This window comes from Rhopilema esculentum, chromosome 6 (assembly GCF_057945365.1).
Source record: "Rhopilema esculentum isolate cy_ngs chromosome 6, ASM5794536v1, whole genome shotgun sequence".
Taxonomy (NCBI): domain Eukaryota; kingdom Metazoa; phylum Cnidaria; class Scyphozoa; order Rhizostomeae; family Rhizostomatidae; genus Rhopilema; species Rhopilema esculentum.
In genome coordinates, this window is record NC_142820.1 from 2,474,525 (window position 1) to 2,487,910 (window position 13,386).

At 36.4% G+C, this 13,386-nt stretch overlaps 2 protein-coding genes across 2 annotated transcripts in view; both read right to left on the reverse strand.

Moving 5' to 3' along the window:
* Positions 1-1,561: 1,561 nt before the first annotated feature.
* On the reverse strand, positions 1,562-5,710 carry LOC148960082 (uncharacterized). Its single transcript, XM_089108870.1, has 3 exons — positions 4,479-5,710; positions 3,022-3,139; positions 1,562-2,276 (listed from the first exon to the last, which is right to left on the reverse strand). The coding sequence occupies exons 1-3, from the start codon at positions 4,573-4,575 to the stop codon at positions 2,132-2,134; spliced, it is 360 nt and encodes a 119-aa protein (XP_088964996.1). The 5' UTR covers positions 4,576-5,710; the 3' UTR covers positions 1,562-2,131.
* Positions 5,711-6,726: 1,016 nt separating this feature from the next.
* The window catches only part of LOC135686161 (nuclear pore complex protein Nup98-Nup96), a 29,890-nt gene continuing 23,230 nt past the window's right edge, over positions 6,727-13,386 (reverse strand). Inside the window, exons 28-37 of the mRNA XM_065202347.2 lie at positions 12,721-12,857; positions 12,324-12,387; positions 11,806-12,020; positions 10,783-10,938; positions 10,079-10,211; positions 9,426-9,638; positions 9,210-9,260; positions 8,719-8,822; positions 8,173-8,245; positions 6,727-7,494 (exon numbers count right to left, since the gene is read on the reverse strand). Of these exons, the coding sequence (XP_065058419.2) occupies positions 7,324-7,494; positions 8,173-8,245; positions 8,719-8,822; positions 9,210-9,260; positions 9,426-9,638; positions 10,079-10,211; positions 10,783-10,938; positions 11,806-12,020; positions 12,324-12,387; positions 12,721-12,857 (1,317 nt within the window). The 3' untranslated portion in view covers positions 6,727-7,323. The remainder of the gene's footprint in view (positions 7,495-8,172; positions 8,246-8,718; positions 8,823-9,209; positions 9,261-9,425; positions 9,639-10,078; positions 10,212-10,782; positions 10,939-11,805; positions 12,021-12,323; positions 12,388-12,720; positions 12,858-13,386) is intronic.

Here is a 13,386-nt window from a genome sequence, read left to right on the forward strand (position 1 = left end):
GAAATTAAGTTTTTATGGGTACGAAAGTCAATAAGGGTATAAAAGTAATTGGGCTAGAGAAGGTAACATATACTGATAAGCACGAGCAATTTGAATTGAATGTCTTTTTTGATCCATTATTATCCAAAAACAAGTTGTTAATTCAGTTACGCTCTGTTCACAGCTACAAAATGCGCTGGCGCACTTGTACATTAATTCTTCTTATTTTGACGGGCATGGCCTTCACGGCCCCAACAACTGTGACACCGACGACGAGAAAGGGACTCAAGAAAGCCAGAGGGATAAAATTCAACAGTAAATCCGTAGAGTGTAAGTTGAAATGTCTAGGGAAATATGACCAATGCACGACTACGGCAGCTGAATATGAAGCCCAGATACTGTGTATCTTATCAAGGAACGTATGCTACAAAACGTGCAAAAAACTACAACGACTCCAGGCGAGGCTGATTCTACTGCTGAGATCAAAGAAATGACCAAGGCACAGCTTGTAGACTTACAAAAAACTGCTGGATAGCTGGGAAAAAAACTAGTAATTATTATCTTTACACTTCAAGTGAACCTGACGGGCAACAAAAACAGTTTTACTGCTCCATTGTAGTTGCAAAAAAAGAAATTAATGTTTTTGATTTTTTTCACCTTATCATATATTTTTTATTTCAGACGACTGAATAGGGAATTGTTTATGCTTTGCCTATGTTTGGGAATAAGTTTTTCTTTTCTTTATATCCTCGTGAGTTTATTTTCTTATCAAAATGGTCGTATTTTCGATTTACTCTTTGTGATCCTTTAATTATTGTCTTCACATTTATCAACAAAGTTAGAGGTAGAGGAATAACTTTGTATCATTACATGATTGTATATGCTATAAGGAGAGATTTAAATATTATAGGAGCATGAGGGCACATCTATGTGTCTGTCTAATGTTTCTCGGATTCAGTTTTCATGTTCCCCCAGCCCCACGGTTCCGACGGGCCTGCACATGCATTGTAACTGATACCATATCGAGACTGAAAGAAATAATGTAACGCTGTCTTTATTGGAATATTGCAACATATTAGATAAATGAACTGCTTGATTATGTAACTTAACACATATTCAACATATAAACAAAATGGCAGTCAAATTTCTCACGTACAAAGATCGGAGGTACAGAAGGTCAAACAAATTTGGTCAAAAGATGCAACAGCACCATTAAACATTAATTGCAATGTTGCAGGAAAAATTTGGCTCTCTACAAACGAGACCTCTATCTAACTTTGGCTATCTAAAAACGAGACCTTTTATACTGCATTGATGCGAAGGCAGCAATGAACGTTCGTTATTTTCAGGCTGAGTACATCCAAAGTATTACTCCAATTTATTACTGCTTTTTCGAAACTTTTTGGCCTTATGAAAACAATGCCTGTTGGTCGATGGGCTTAAGTTTATGCTTGAGGCAATCTTAACATACTTGCGTTTCCGTGAAAGCAAATCAAATTTATTAACAATATGATAAAATGAATTCTGTTTCAAAATAATATTTACATTAGAAATGAAACAAGAACTTAAATTAAGATATGATTAATACACATTCATAGATAAGATCATTGTAGCAATGGCTAGACAAAAAATAATTTCAGGCCGTAGTTAATATTTGCTTAAAACTCCATTGATAATTTTAACTTAATTGTTCTGAATTTATCTGTTAAACATATAAAGTGTTTCAGTGTGTTATACTTTCTCCGTCCTCTGACATAAGATGCCTGCCTACTCAACTTGATAAAGAGTTTAGGCGAACGTTCATCTTTCTATGAACTATGCAGTATACAGGATGTGACCAACGGTGAAATCGCATTTGCTGTTTTTCTTTCACCTGACTAATGCAATACAGCACAGGCTGACATGGGTGATGCATCCAATGCATAATGACTACACACCGGTAGTGGGGACTGTAACCCTCGGCATAATTGTAGAAGTGAGGTCACGAAAAATGAGTTTCCTCTTCACAAAATCCAAGATCTCCTTTGAAATTTTCTTCGAGGCTTTTCTTTGATATCTTCTCTCTTTGCACTGGCTTCGACAAAGATCTTTCACTAGCACGCAGATCATGTGTACCTCCGGGCTAGTCGCCTGTGTGACACACGAGCTATATTCACCTTGGCACTGACGACGACAGCCGATTCCTCGGGACACCGGTTGCGCTTGTGTCCAGATCCCGCGCATGAAACTCGTCGCAATGAAAACTGCTAAAATTAATCGCAGAGTTTGCTGTAACGTGCTTTGTAAAGTAGCCATTCCTAAATGAGGATCAAAAATATGCGAATCAGTCTCAGAGAGGTATAAATGTAATTGTACTTGTAATAGGCTCGCTATAAAAATTCTGAAGGTAAATGAAATAAAAATATTCAGACAGTGTTCAAATAAGTGATTTAATTTTATATTAGGATCACAGAATGACAACGTTTTTCGACACAGAGCTTTTCCATTTCATAATAGGGCACTTTTTGATGATAGGAATAGGCGTAAAAGGGGTCGTTTTTTAAAACTACGTAGATACCATCTTTCATCATTCTTTAAAAAAGCTATATGTCAGAGTAGTGGTGGTCGGAACGGGGTGAGGGAAAGGGTTCATACAGCTTTGAAGCACTAAAAACTGCACTTAAAACTGCTTGTCTCCCAAAAGGTTATTAATTCTCGTGGAGCGTGAAAAGAACGTATGGTGGTGTTACAATCCTACGCAGTACGTTTGCTTGCACTACGCACTACTGTGACTAGAAAATAGTAACGGCCCGCAAAGCCCCACCTCACTCTTTTATTGATTTCTCTTTTGCAAATACGAAATGTCACAAACTTAGCTGTAAAAGGAAAAGACAACGAAGAGTATTGTGTCATACATGTCCGTTTGAGGCGATCTGGTCGTCGCTCGATTCCACTTTGCATTTGGCCAATAACTGAACCCGTTAAAACAAAACATTCTTGTCAGAAAATGTTCTGATAATGTGTGTAATTCTATACTTGTTAATGTTAATCAATGTTACTCACTTGTTGCTTTTGGACCCAACGCGACTTTCTTCGTAACTCCAGGAGAACGGGTTCTCTGTTTGTAATGCCCTTTGAAAATCGATGCAATATCCGATGAAGTTCGTGCAGCAATGCAAATCTAGAATCCAAACCAATATGATTTAACTCGGGACATAGACAAAATTTCATCAGTCACTTGCCAGGGATGCTGATTCATTATCATGAGTTCAATTCAACCATCACGATCGTAAATGCTTTTTCCGTTTCCAGTCAATGAAGAAAAAATGCAATCGGACAAAGATGTTTACAGACAGGAAGTTTTTTCGAATACCTGGCTCCGCTTGCTTATTAAGATACATTCAACCATATTTATTACAATACATGCATTGTTTAATCGAAACAGTATTAACTTTTGGAGATAACAGATACACAGATAAAACGAAACAGATAAAATGGAGATAAAATGGAGATCGTTATAATCAGAAAAGAAGAAAATCAAGTTTAATCCAACGTTCATTTGTAGCACCTCGACTCTTACTTGCATTTTGTATTAATAAACACAAATTTACTGATTTATGGCTGTTTATTATTGATCGTTGTTGATTTTCAATTTTTCAGGGTCGATCAGGCAAGGGTCTTCGAAAAATCGGATACACTCTTTTTTTATAAGAACAATTTTATAAGAACAGGAGCCTCAATACTGGTCAAAAGTTAGGAACAAATTCAGAACAAGCTGAGGCTGAGCTTCTGCAAAATGTAATTTTGAACAAGGTTTTTTCTCAAAATCGAGGATTTTTAGCGGTGCTTTTTCGGTGAATATTCAAATTTGTCAGCAAATAAAGGCTGTCTCACTCACTTTGAGGCTCGGCAAATGAGGCCTGAACACCTCCTTAGAGCGAAAAAGCTAGCAATAGCACTGCTTACATCCTATTAATTTAAGAACAAATTAAGAACAATTCAGCCTCAGGTTTTCAAAAAATTAAGTTCAGCCTGAACTTAAATTTACTGGTTCTTATAAAAAAAAGAGTGTGATATGATCATTGATGTTTAACCACATTTTATTTTCTGAACAGATCGAAACTTTTCTGTCTTAAAATTGTCTTAGTGCAATAAAAAATATAGCTGGCAACCTTGAAAAATTTGTAACCTTTTAAAAAAGTTGAAGATTAACTTTTGAACAGGATATTAGTAAAACCTTGTCGATTAATGTCCGTGAAATTATACTTCGATCGTTGAAATCCATAAAGACTTTTAGCAGCGCTATCAAATTCTTAAAGCCAGCAGTTTGAATGCAGATTGCTCTGTCATTGAATGTTGAACCGGGTATTAAGCATGTGCATGCTTACACACTTGGAGAGATAGCATGGGTAGTGTGACAAAGAGCAACACGATGTTCATATCAATACAGGATAGGATGATCTTGCAATAAAGGTATGCACGAATACACTAATCACGGAACATTTGCCTGAAAGACTCACCTCGCATGAACCAACGCTCTACTAACGCCAAGCAACAGCACCTCCTTCTGACTATTATGTCGTGCACAATTTTAAATTTATAGAAGAAAGAATACATAAATTAACGCCCAACAGTTTGTGATTACCAAGTTGGCAGTGAATCATATTGCAAACTAATTGGATTTCCCTGACCCGTGAAACTTTCCGATGGTGGCCAATATGGCCTGAACTGCGCCGCTACTCCAAATATCCAAACACCGGATAATTCGTGAAGAACGGTCTAGATTTTCTTGTCAACGGCAAAAGCGGGCCTCTCACTAGATTCACCTCACCAGCTGTAAAAGGATATCCACGAGGAAAAGAGGTACTCGCGAAAGATTCTTCTAAGTGATTGACTTGGGTGGTAAACAGAACCTGCCAATGTAGGAAACGATACTTACTAGGATTGTAACCAATCAAAATATCTTAACACGTCTGCCATCAACTGAAGTGCTTCAAAAGTTCTATCTCTGCATCCAAATTAGAGCATCAGGTTCGCCGTTAATGTTTACATCTTCAATACAATTCTAATTCAACAAATCTACGTTCTAATAGCAAATTCAGAAAAGCAGGCACCGCGGAGCGTTGAGAAAAGTGGGGGGTCTAAAAAAAGTGGAGGGGGGGGGGCTAAAACCGTATAAAAGAGGCTTTACTGGTAGTTTATTACTTAATATATTTGACATTTTTTTGCAAAATGTGAGGGAGGGCTAAAGCCCCTCCAGCCCACTCTGCTCCGCGTTGCCTAAAAAGGTGTTCTCTACACATGAGGAAAATGCCCTAATTATTGAAGGAAACCATCCCAAAATAAAAAAAGGAATATTGAATAGCTCTAAGTGTGACCTGGTGTGAAGAATTGTCAGATATTGAGACTAACATAAATTGGGCAGATTTCACTTTTCATTGGCTTAATTAGGGGACTCCATGACAAATTCTTAGGAACAACATACAGCAATAACTGGCAAAAAATATCTTGAAAGCTGTCACCTTGTACATTGAGTTCCTAAATCAGCTATCATTAAATGTTCTAAATAAGCAATTTGACTAAATTTACAGGACCAAAAAAAAGTTTCATGCAATCAGTGAAGTGGAGACGATTTTCGACAAGAATCTCATAACTATATTTCAAGCCTTGAGACTCGGGTATTGCGCGGAACCTGAAGCCAAGCAATATTCCTAGCAAATCATTTTTTGAACTCTCTATCAATATGGACGCTATTGTTAATTTTTTTTGAGGAAACAGGATTTCTTTTTCTTTGATAGTTGATTGTACTGAAGAAGAGAGGATAAACCAGCGTGCTTGGGGGACTGAAGTTAAGATTAACTTGAATGCACCGAGCATTGTGGTTTTTAAAAGCTAGTAGTACATATCCTTATTGACAACATTTGGAGATGTTGATTCAAGAGTTTATCATTTTCGATAAAAATGAAATTTCTTAAAACGTTGATAAGAACAAGAACCTTCAGTATGTAGAAAGCCTGGTTTTCTAAATGTAACCGACATTATTTTATCTTAGCTATCTATACTTATGTAGAAAATTTATTACTTTTTGTTAAGGAAGTGAGATTTCACACTGCGATTAACAGCTGCTATAAATCATCTTGAATGTGTATCTTTCACTCCTATACTTAACTTTTTGCAATAAAGCATGCTTCTTATAGATAAAAAATAGATTCAAAACAACTATAACTTCAGTGTCCCTGAAAGTTGACGGCTGCAGAACGTGACTTGTGAAATCAATGCAGATAAGAACCGAGCAGAAAAAACCTTTCTTGTCGTATTCTTAAATAAAGATTGACAATAAGCATATGACCTCTTACAAGCTATGATGATACACAGATCTTTTCAATAATAACAGTCTCGGAATAGACTTCTAATGTCTAGAAAACGTTTAAGTATCAAGAGACGACTATGAATTACATCAAAACAGCAAGGCTAATGTTTGCAAAAGCAGTGGCGGACACCTGGGGGAGGGGGGCGAGGGGGCGGTCGCCTCCAATATTTTGAAGGATAATGAACTTTTGTTCTAAAACAATGGGGGAAATTTGACGTCATCTTATCAAATAACAGGATTGCCCCCCCCCCCCTAATATTTAACCAAGTGTCCACATCTGTGCAAAAGTATCCAGTCTTCCCATTGACAACAAATGTTTTCCATTAAGCTTCGCAAAGGTGAAAGTCATGAGTGGATAATTACGGGCATTGTGTAAATAAATAATTTTGACAATGGATCTTTATAGAATAACCTATCTAGCTGATTATTTGTGGTTCATGATGAAAAATCGAAAAATTTTCCACTCCTCCTGCTAATTATAACTGCACTTAAGCTGCTAGGCCAAGGGTTGTAATGTGTTCGACAAACATGGACATACTATAAATGCATCTTAGCAAAAATAGAGCAACGGACAAAATAAGAAATACAGAAATTAAACAAAATACAACTAAAGTTAATTCAGTTTCTGCGATGGGTTCAATTTGCTGAAATAATATTATACATTTAATGAGTCAATACTTTAGCAAGGACTTTTGACTATCAATCTCTATATGCACATAATGCAACGAGGGTTACCTAGCGCTGGCAAAAGTCACTCTACTAAATGCGACTTAATTTTCGACATTTACATACAGACTAGGATCATATTTACCAAGAATTTCACTTGACAATTACACTGCTTATATACCACAGAAAGTTACCGACACAACTTTTTATCTTTATTGCAACACTACCTCTACCTATCTACTCACAATTATAAAACAAGGTACAATTAACTTTGAAGATTTATCGCAGAACGAATAGGTCTTCTACCATGTACCATTCCCTACGAATATTCAAGGCGACATTGGCAGGTTTCTCTCAGTGTTGCAAACAAACTCTTCGAGTTCTTGTTGTATATAGTCTGGCGGCAGTGGCAACGTCGCAATAAAAGGAGCCACTTGACACAAGGACCAGGAGTATTTCTTGTCTACAATTTCCGTTTCCTCGTCACTAACTTGAACTCCCTGTAACAAGAACAAAGTCGATTTAAACAAACGGACATCAAAGTTGTCCAAACGCGGATCTTAGGGGAACACTCTAAGCAACGTTGAAGCGGAAACTTCTAAGAAAGTGTGCTTGAAAAGCTGTGACAGTAAGCGGAGTGTAACTGTAGACGGAGCTTAATTAAACAGCTTTGTATATTTGGGTATAGTTTTTACGTGACTGTAAACAGTAGTGTAACTTTATGTAGAATGACTATAAGCGGAGTCGATTGACGTATCGGAGATTAAACATTGTCAAACTGACAGCAAAAATCGTACATTTTCTGAGGTGGTTCAAACTTTCACTTTTGCTTGCCTTCGATGATCATAGAAAAACGTGGAACAACTTGGGCCCAAAGATAACAGTGTATTAAGGTTTAAAGAGAGCCTCCGCGTGGCAAGAAAACTCTGATTGCAATCAGAACACAGTACCAATAGAAATGACAGGCAAGTGTTAACAATAAGCACTGGTACAAAGGAGCAGATATGTTTTTTCTGGAAAATTTCAGAATAGCCCAATTTGATGAAGATAAGGATCGATTCCATATTTTTGTACAGGGAAAATTAAAAGAGTTAGTTTGGTAGGAAGATCAAAATTTGTGCCAAATGAATAAAGGTAAAAATTATTTCAGCGATTTTTATTTCAACTTCGCTCATTACCTGCTCTGCTAATTCACAAATGATTATCTTCAATAGATTTGAGGCAGTCTTGCCCATTTCAGCATGCGCCAGCCTAAAGAGAGATTATAGTTTGACTGTAATAAGGTCAAGTTCAGGTCAGAAAATCCATTTACCCTAAAACTATTGAAGGATCCATGAACTGCTGGACTCAATATACACTTACAGATTAAGTCTGAGTCCTTACTTACTGATTCATTAAAACTTTGACAGTATGTAATCATAAGCAGATAAAATATAATATCCTGGAGGTGAATAAATAAAAAACAGCATAGCCATTTTCAATAAAGCTCTATCAATATTTAGTGCGGTTACGCGTTAATCAACAGTGAAACACAACATATAAAAAAGAGCAGAGAACTGAATAACAGAAATGTAGGTCAAGTTTATTCCAATCAATATCAAGGAGACATGCAATGATTCTTGTGTGACAGCAATCTATGACGTCATCAAATAACTTGATTGGTAAGCAATTAATCTTTATTTAACGACTTCAATAAAACCGGGGATTAATGCTAAAATACTTGCCTCTCTTTGGAAGAATTCGCTTTCATGTTGCTGATCATATTGATTAAAGCGGTGACGTCACAACGCAAGTCCTCTAGATTATATGCAGTTACAACCAAGGTTCCCTGAAGTAAATAAAAGTTATAGCAAATGTCAGTGCACAACAGACCTCACACTAAATAGTAAAGAATACTAAAAATTGTGTGTGATTTTCCGCTACTTACAATGCAAGAATGAATTCAATAATTTACATCTCCCATGGTGGCGCAAATCACAGAAAATTGATTTACGTGCAAAAATTTTCATCTCAAGGAAATGATTTTAAAGTTGATATCTTGATACTAACTTCGTCTGTCAAGCTTTACTCTTATAGAATGTGGTACGAAAAGCATGGCATGTTTTGTCGCATACAGCTCTGTGCTAAACACCTCAAAGTAAAGTCACCGTTACAAATCATTAGTCCTCTCCATTATCAGATAAAGAAAGTTTCCAATTTTTTGCACTTTACCTACCTTTTCAAGTTGCAAAAGCTTTTCACGTAATAGAATGTAATCCAGAAAAACCTTAAAAAGAGAAATCAAATTAACATAAATATACATTTGCAGCAAAAGTATATATTTTATCAGGATTAATCAGGATATTCCACTCTACTCGTGTAAGCACACTCATGTTTCTAATCGACAGTTCTAAAAGGTTCCATTATTTTAGGATATATAAGCTTGCTTTACCTGTCCCGCTTGCTTCCAGTTCTTAATCGTGCACATACGCTCAGGTAGGGCCAGCTCTAATAAGACCTCTTTCAAAAATCTGTAGTCACCATCAATGATTGCATCTGCTGCCAGATATTTCACAAGCACCTCATGTGCGTCACTCCATCTTTCTGCTTTTAGTAAATAAAATGTTTCGTCTTGGGTTTTTCCACTATAGCGAGCATGCTGGGCCTACAAAGATGCGTTTGCTTTTATAAATACCATGTAGAAATAGCATTGCATGAAATGTTTTGAAAAAGGTTAAAAAAACTTTTGCACATTGGAGAGCCAGCATACACGGGCTTTTTCGAATATAAAGAAGCCCTCACCGTCCCAACTGATGGGATCTTACATGAGTGATCCAGTGGCGGACACTTAGGGGGGCGAGGGGGGGCGATCGCCCCCGCAATACTTTAGAGAACAATGGTCTTTTGCTCTAAAACAATGGGAAATATGACGTCATCTAATTAAAACAATAGGCTTGCCCCCCCAATATTTGACAAAGTGTCCGCCCCTGAGTGATACATATCTATGCATCTAAAATGTCTACAAAACCTGAAAGACACGAAAAGACAAAACCTTGAAGACTTGCTAAAGTGCCATCAATTGACAGCCACATAAAATGACATTACCTTTGCGTCATAAATCCATGTTGCAGGTACTTTCAAGGACTTGATCAGCAAAAACTCCTTCTCTGTGAGCTTATTAAAATCTTCTTGTATGCAGCAGTGTCTTGATAAAACCTCTCGAACAGCAGTTTCGCGTCTAAAATCAATCAGGCACGATTGTTTAAAGATACTATGTTTAATAAAGCTTGACAAGGCAATAGTGTTTACACAGAAGGGGAATATCATAATCAGGTTACCCTTGACACGATTGGGTTCTTAAAGCTTCACGCTTTATGTGGACAAGATGCAAAATTACACTGGGATCGCAAAATGTTGGAGTAGCAAGATCAATTGCATTGTAATTATATGGTTCCTTATAATGATTGGGTAAACAAGATGGCGAGTGGGCTTTTAAATGAGCTGAAAAATTCATGGGCCTATCAAATGAGCAGAAAAATTCATGGGCCTATCAAATGAGCTGAACTGATCCCATCAATAGCGTATATTTTCATTATGCCTCCACACTCTCTGCAATTGATGTTGCTATTATATCCTTTGTCAGACTGACTGATGTCTACTTGCATTATCATATGTTGATACAAAGCGCAGTTAAACAATATCTTTTGCAAGGGCACTCCATTTTAGCTCCTTCTTTTGTTCCTACAAACCAGTGATGATGTCCACTGATTTATAAAAAGAGCAATTTTATAGATTCAAGATCAACACACCTTTTATTTTCTTTGATATGCAAAAGGACAAAAACTGCCCATTCCCACAGGCCATAAGTCTCCAATTGTGATGCAAAGCTTGTTTGAATGAGACCACGGTAGGATTCTGACAGGTGGGTGTAGCCCAATGACTCTAAAACTTGCTGCAATTGCCAGCTACAAAAAATTTCCACATGAATTACGATAAATCTACACCAGAGTTAAGAAAGCAGACATTTCAACTTGAGCAAGGGTTAACCATGGAAATTATGTTCAAGCATTTCTATTGAAAACTCACGAAGAATACACGCACATTAAGCTTGCTTTTTATTTGGTCACAGAATAGAAAAAAAGCAGTACATCAGGTGAAATATCTTGTCAATAAGGAAAGTAGACAAATTAATTAAGATGAAATGCTACATGACAGCAAGCAAAATAAATTGCAAATTTTTTTTTTACAGTCTAAATAATAAACTCGTCAGTGGCTAAATTTAATAAAAACGAAGTTAAAGGGAAATTAAGAATCTCTATAGGTGATTCAGGCTTCAAAAACAACAAAGGAGCCAACGAGAGTTTCCTTTCTGCCTAATGCCTATTCTGTGATTAGGTACTTATAAAGAGCCTTAAAAACTGATGACAGAAATATGTTAAAAAGACTTCATACTGGTCGAAAATGGCGAATGGCTGGGAAGAGGGCCTGGTTGGTTTTCATTTGACAGAAAAGCATTGGCAAGTTTAAAGAGCCATTGTGAGAAAGTGAGCTCTGTATGTCTACATCAGAACAACTTAAAAAGATTTTCAAGTTTCCAAAATAAAGTAAACTCTTCTGTTACTGAGGCAGAAATAATACCAATGGCAAGAATATACAGAAAGCTTGAATAAATTGAATTTTCCAAAAATGTTTCTGATACTTCAAAACACAAAAAGCGGAAATATGGCACGTTCGACACTCCTGAAGGTATAAAAAGATTGTGACCAAATCACGTGATAAGAATAAGGTGTTTGAGCAGCAACAACGACAGTTTAGCAAGAGTGGCAACTTACCATAACTGATAGTCAAGAGGATCTTCTGTGTGGGTATTGGGACACAGAACTCTTTCTAAGCGATGTGATCTTTTGCTGTATAATTTCAAAATATGGTAACAAATGTCTTTGGGTTGTCTTTGGGTTTCAAGGTCTTCATTGTCAACCATTGCGCATCTGTCTGTGGCATAGCATGGCTTTGGAGGCGCTGCGTAAGGCGAGTAAGTGTCTGTTCCCTGGAATTAGACAGCGAGTGGTGATGGGATATGTGAATCAAAGAGATGGCAATCAGCGAAAACTACAAAAGCCTAATACTACCTACTTCCTGCTTATAAGGAACCAAAAAATAAATCTGTCATAAATACACAATACTACAATCATTATAAAAATTTCAGATATTACAATTATCGATAAAATGAATGCCTTCATGAAATCTCGATTAATTCTAATATTGCAGTTGGTTTTTGCAGTTTGTCCATTGAAAAATATCTGAAATTCATTTACCGTTGAACAGGAAATCAAAACATCCAATATCATACCTTGAAAGCATTCCTATATTCTTCCAAACCTTTTGAAATCGAAGATGTTGTTGAACAGAAAAACCTGTAAAGAAAAAGAACCATTATCAAGAAGAGAACCATAATCAAATAGATTTAAAAATATATTTTAATTTAAAAATTGCAAACTACTTTATGCTGAACGACCAAAACCACAAGCATCCTTTAAAATACTTCCAGTCAGAATTCGAACATTTTCTAACACGCCAGCTGGTCAAGCTGGGCTTCGATACTCCTAAAGCAAACAAAATCAAAAAGCATTCTTAGTCTGACTTGAAAGTCTAGTCATGTCTATGGAAATAGTAATTGAGGGACTAGAAGTTATTTAGCTAGCTGTGACATCAATCAACAGTGCTTCTGTATGAATTAACATAATTACCATAAATGCAAAGCGAAAGATCGCTTCCAGTCAAGATTCTCGCAGAGGTTGAGGTCACCGTGGGCAGACATCCAAACCATCAGACCAGATAACAGCTGATAAATTTTCAGCCTCGAAGCATTCATAAATTTGTCAGCCTTTATTAAAAAAAACCATTGGATGATAAAGATCAAATGATTAAATAAATTGGAAACACGTTTTTTGCAAGCTAACTATAAATATGAATATTATTGCAATAGTTCCAAATTTCAGTTAATTCAAGCAAAATCTTTTATGTCTAACCAATTTCTAACAACGGAATAGGCTTCACGACAATTAAGCATGGTAAAAATACCGTAGATCTTCTAATGATACCGTAGATGCTCGTTATATTTTCAGCTGTTTTAGGGTGCACTCATTCGAAGGAGCGCTAATTCAAGCAATTACGGTATCTCTAGCAGAGACTTTTCTGTTAATTTAATAAATCATATTCATTTAAGAGAATCAACGAGCATATATCCTAGTGTTCTAAAGATAAATTCAAATTATATTCAATATAAATTCAAATTAAGTTCAATTTGAAACGGCACTGAGCTGTATCAAGGACATATCTTATGGTATGGAATGTCTGGTAACTAAAAGGAATTCTATCGTGATTGGTTTCTTATTGATAAATATGTAGGTTGG

Coding starts and splice junctions, on each gene's coding strand:
- LOC148960082 (XM_089108870.1), bottom strand. CDS start 4,575: ATGTATTCTTTCTTCTATAAATTTAAAATTGTGCACGACATAATAGTC. Junction 3,140..4,478: donor AGAGCGTTGGTTCATGCGAG/GTGAGTCTTTCA, acceptor TTTGGATTCTAG/ATTTGCATTGCTGCACGAAC. Junction 2,277..3,021: donor GTTGGGTCCAAAAGCAACAA/GTGAGTAACATT, acceptor ATCCTCATTTAG/GAATGGCTACTTTACAAAGC.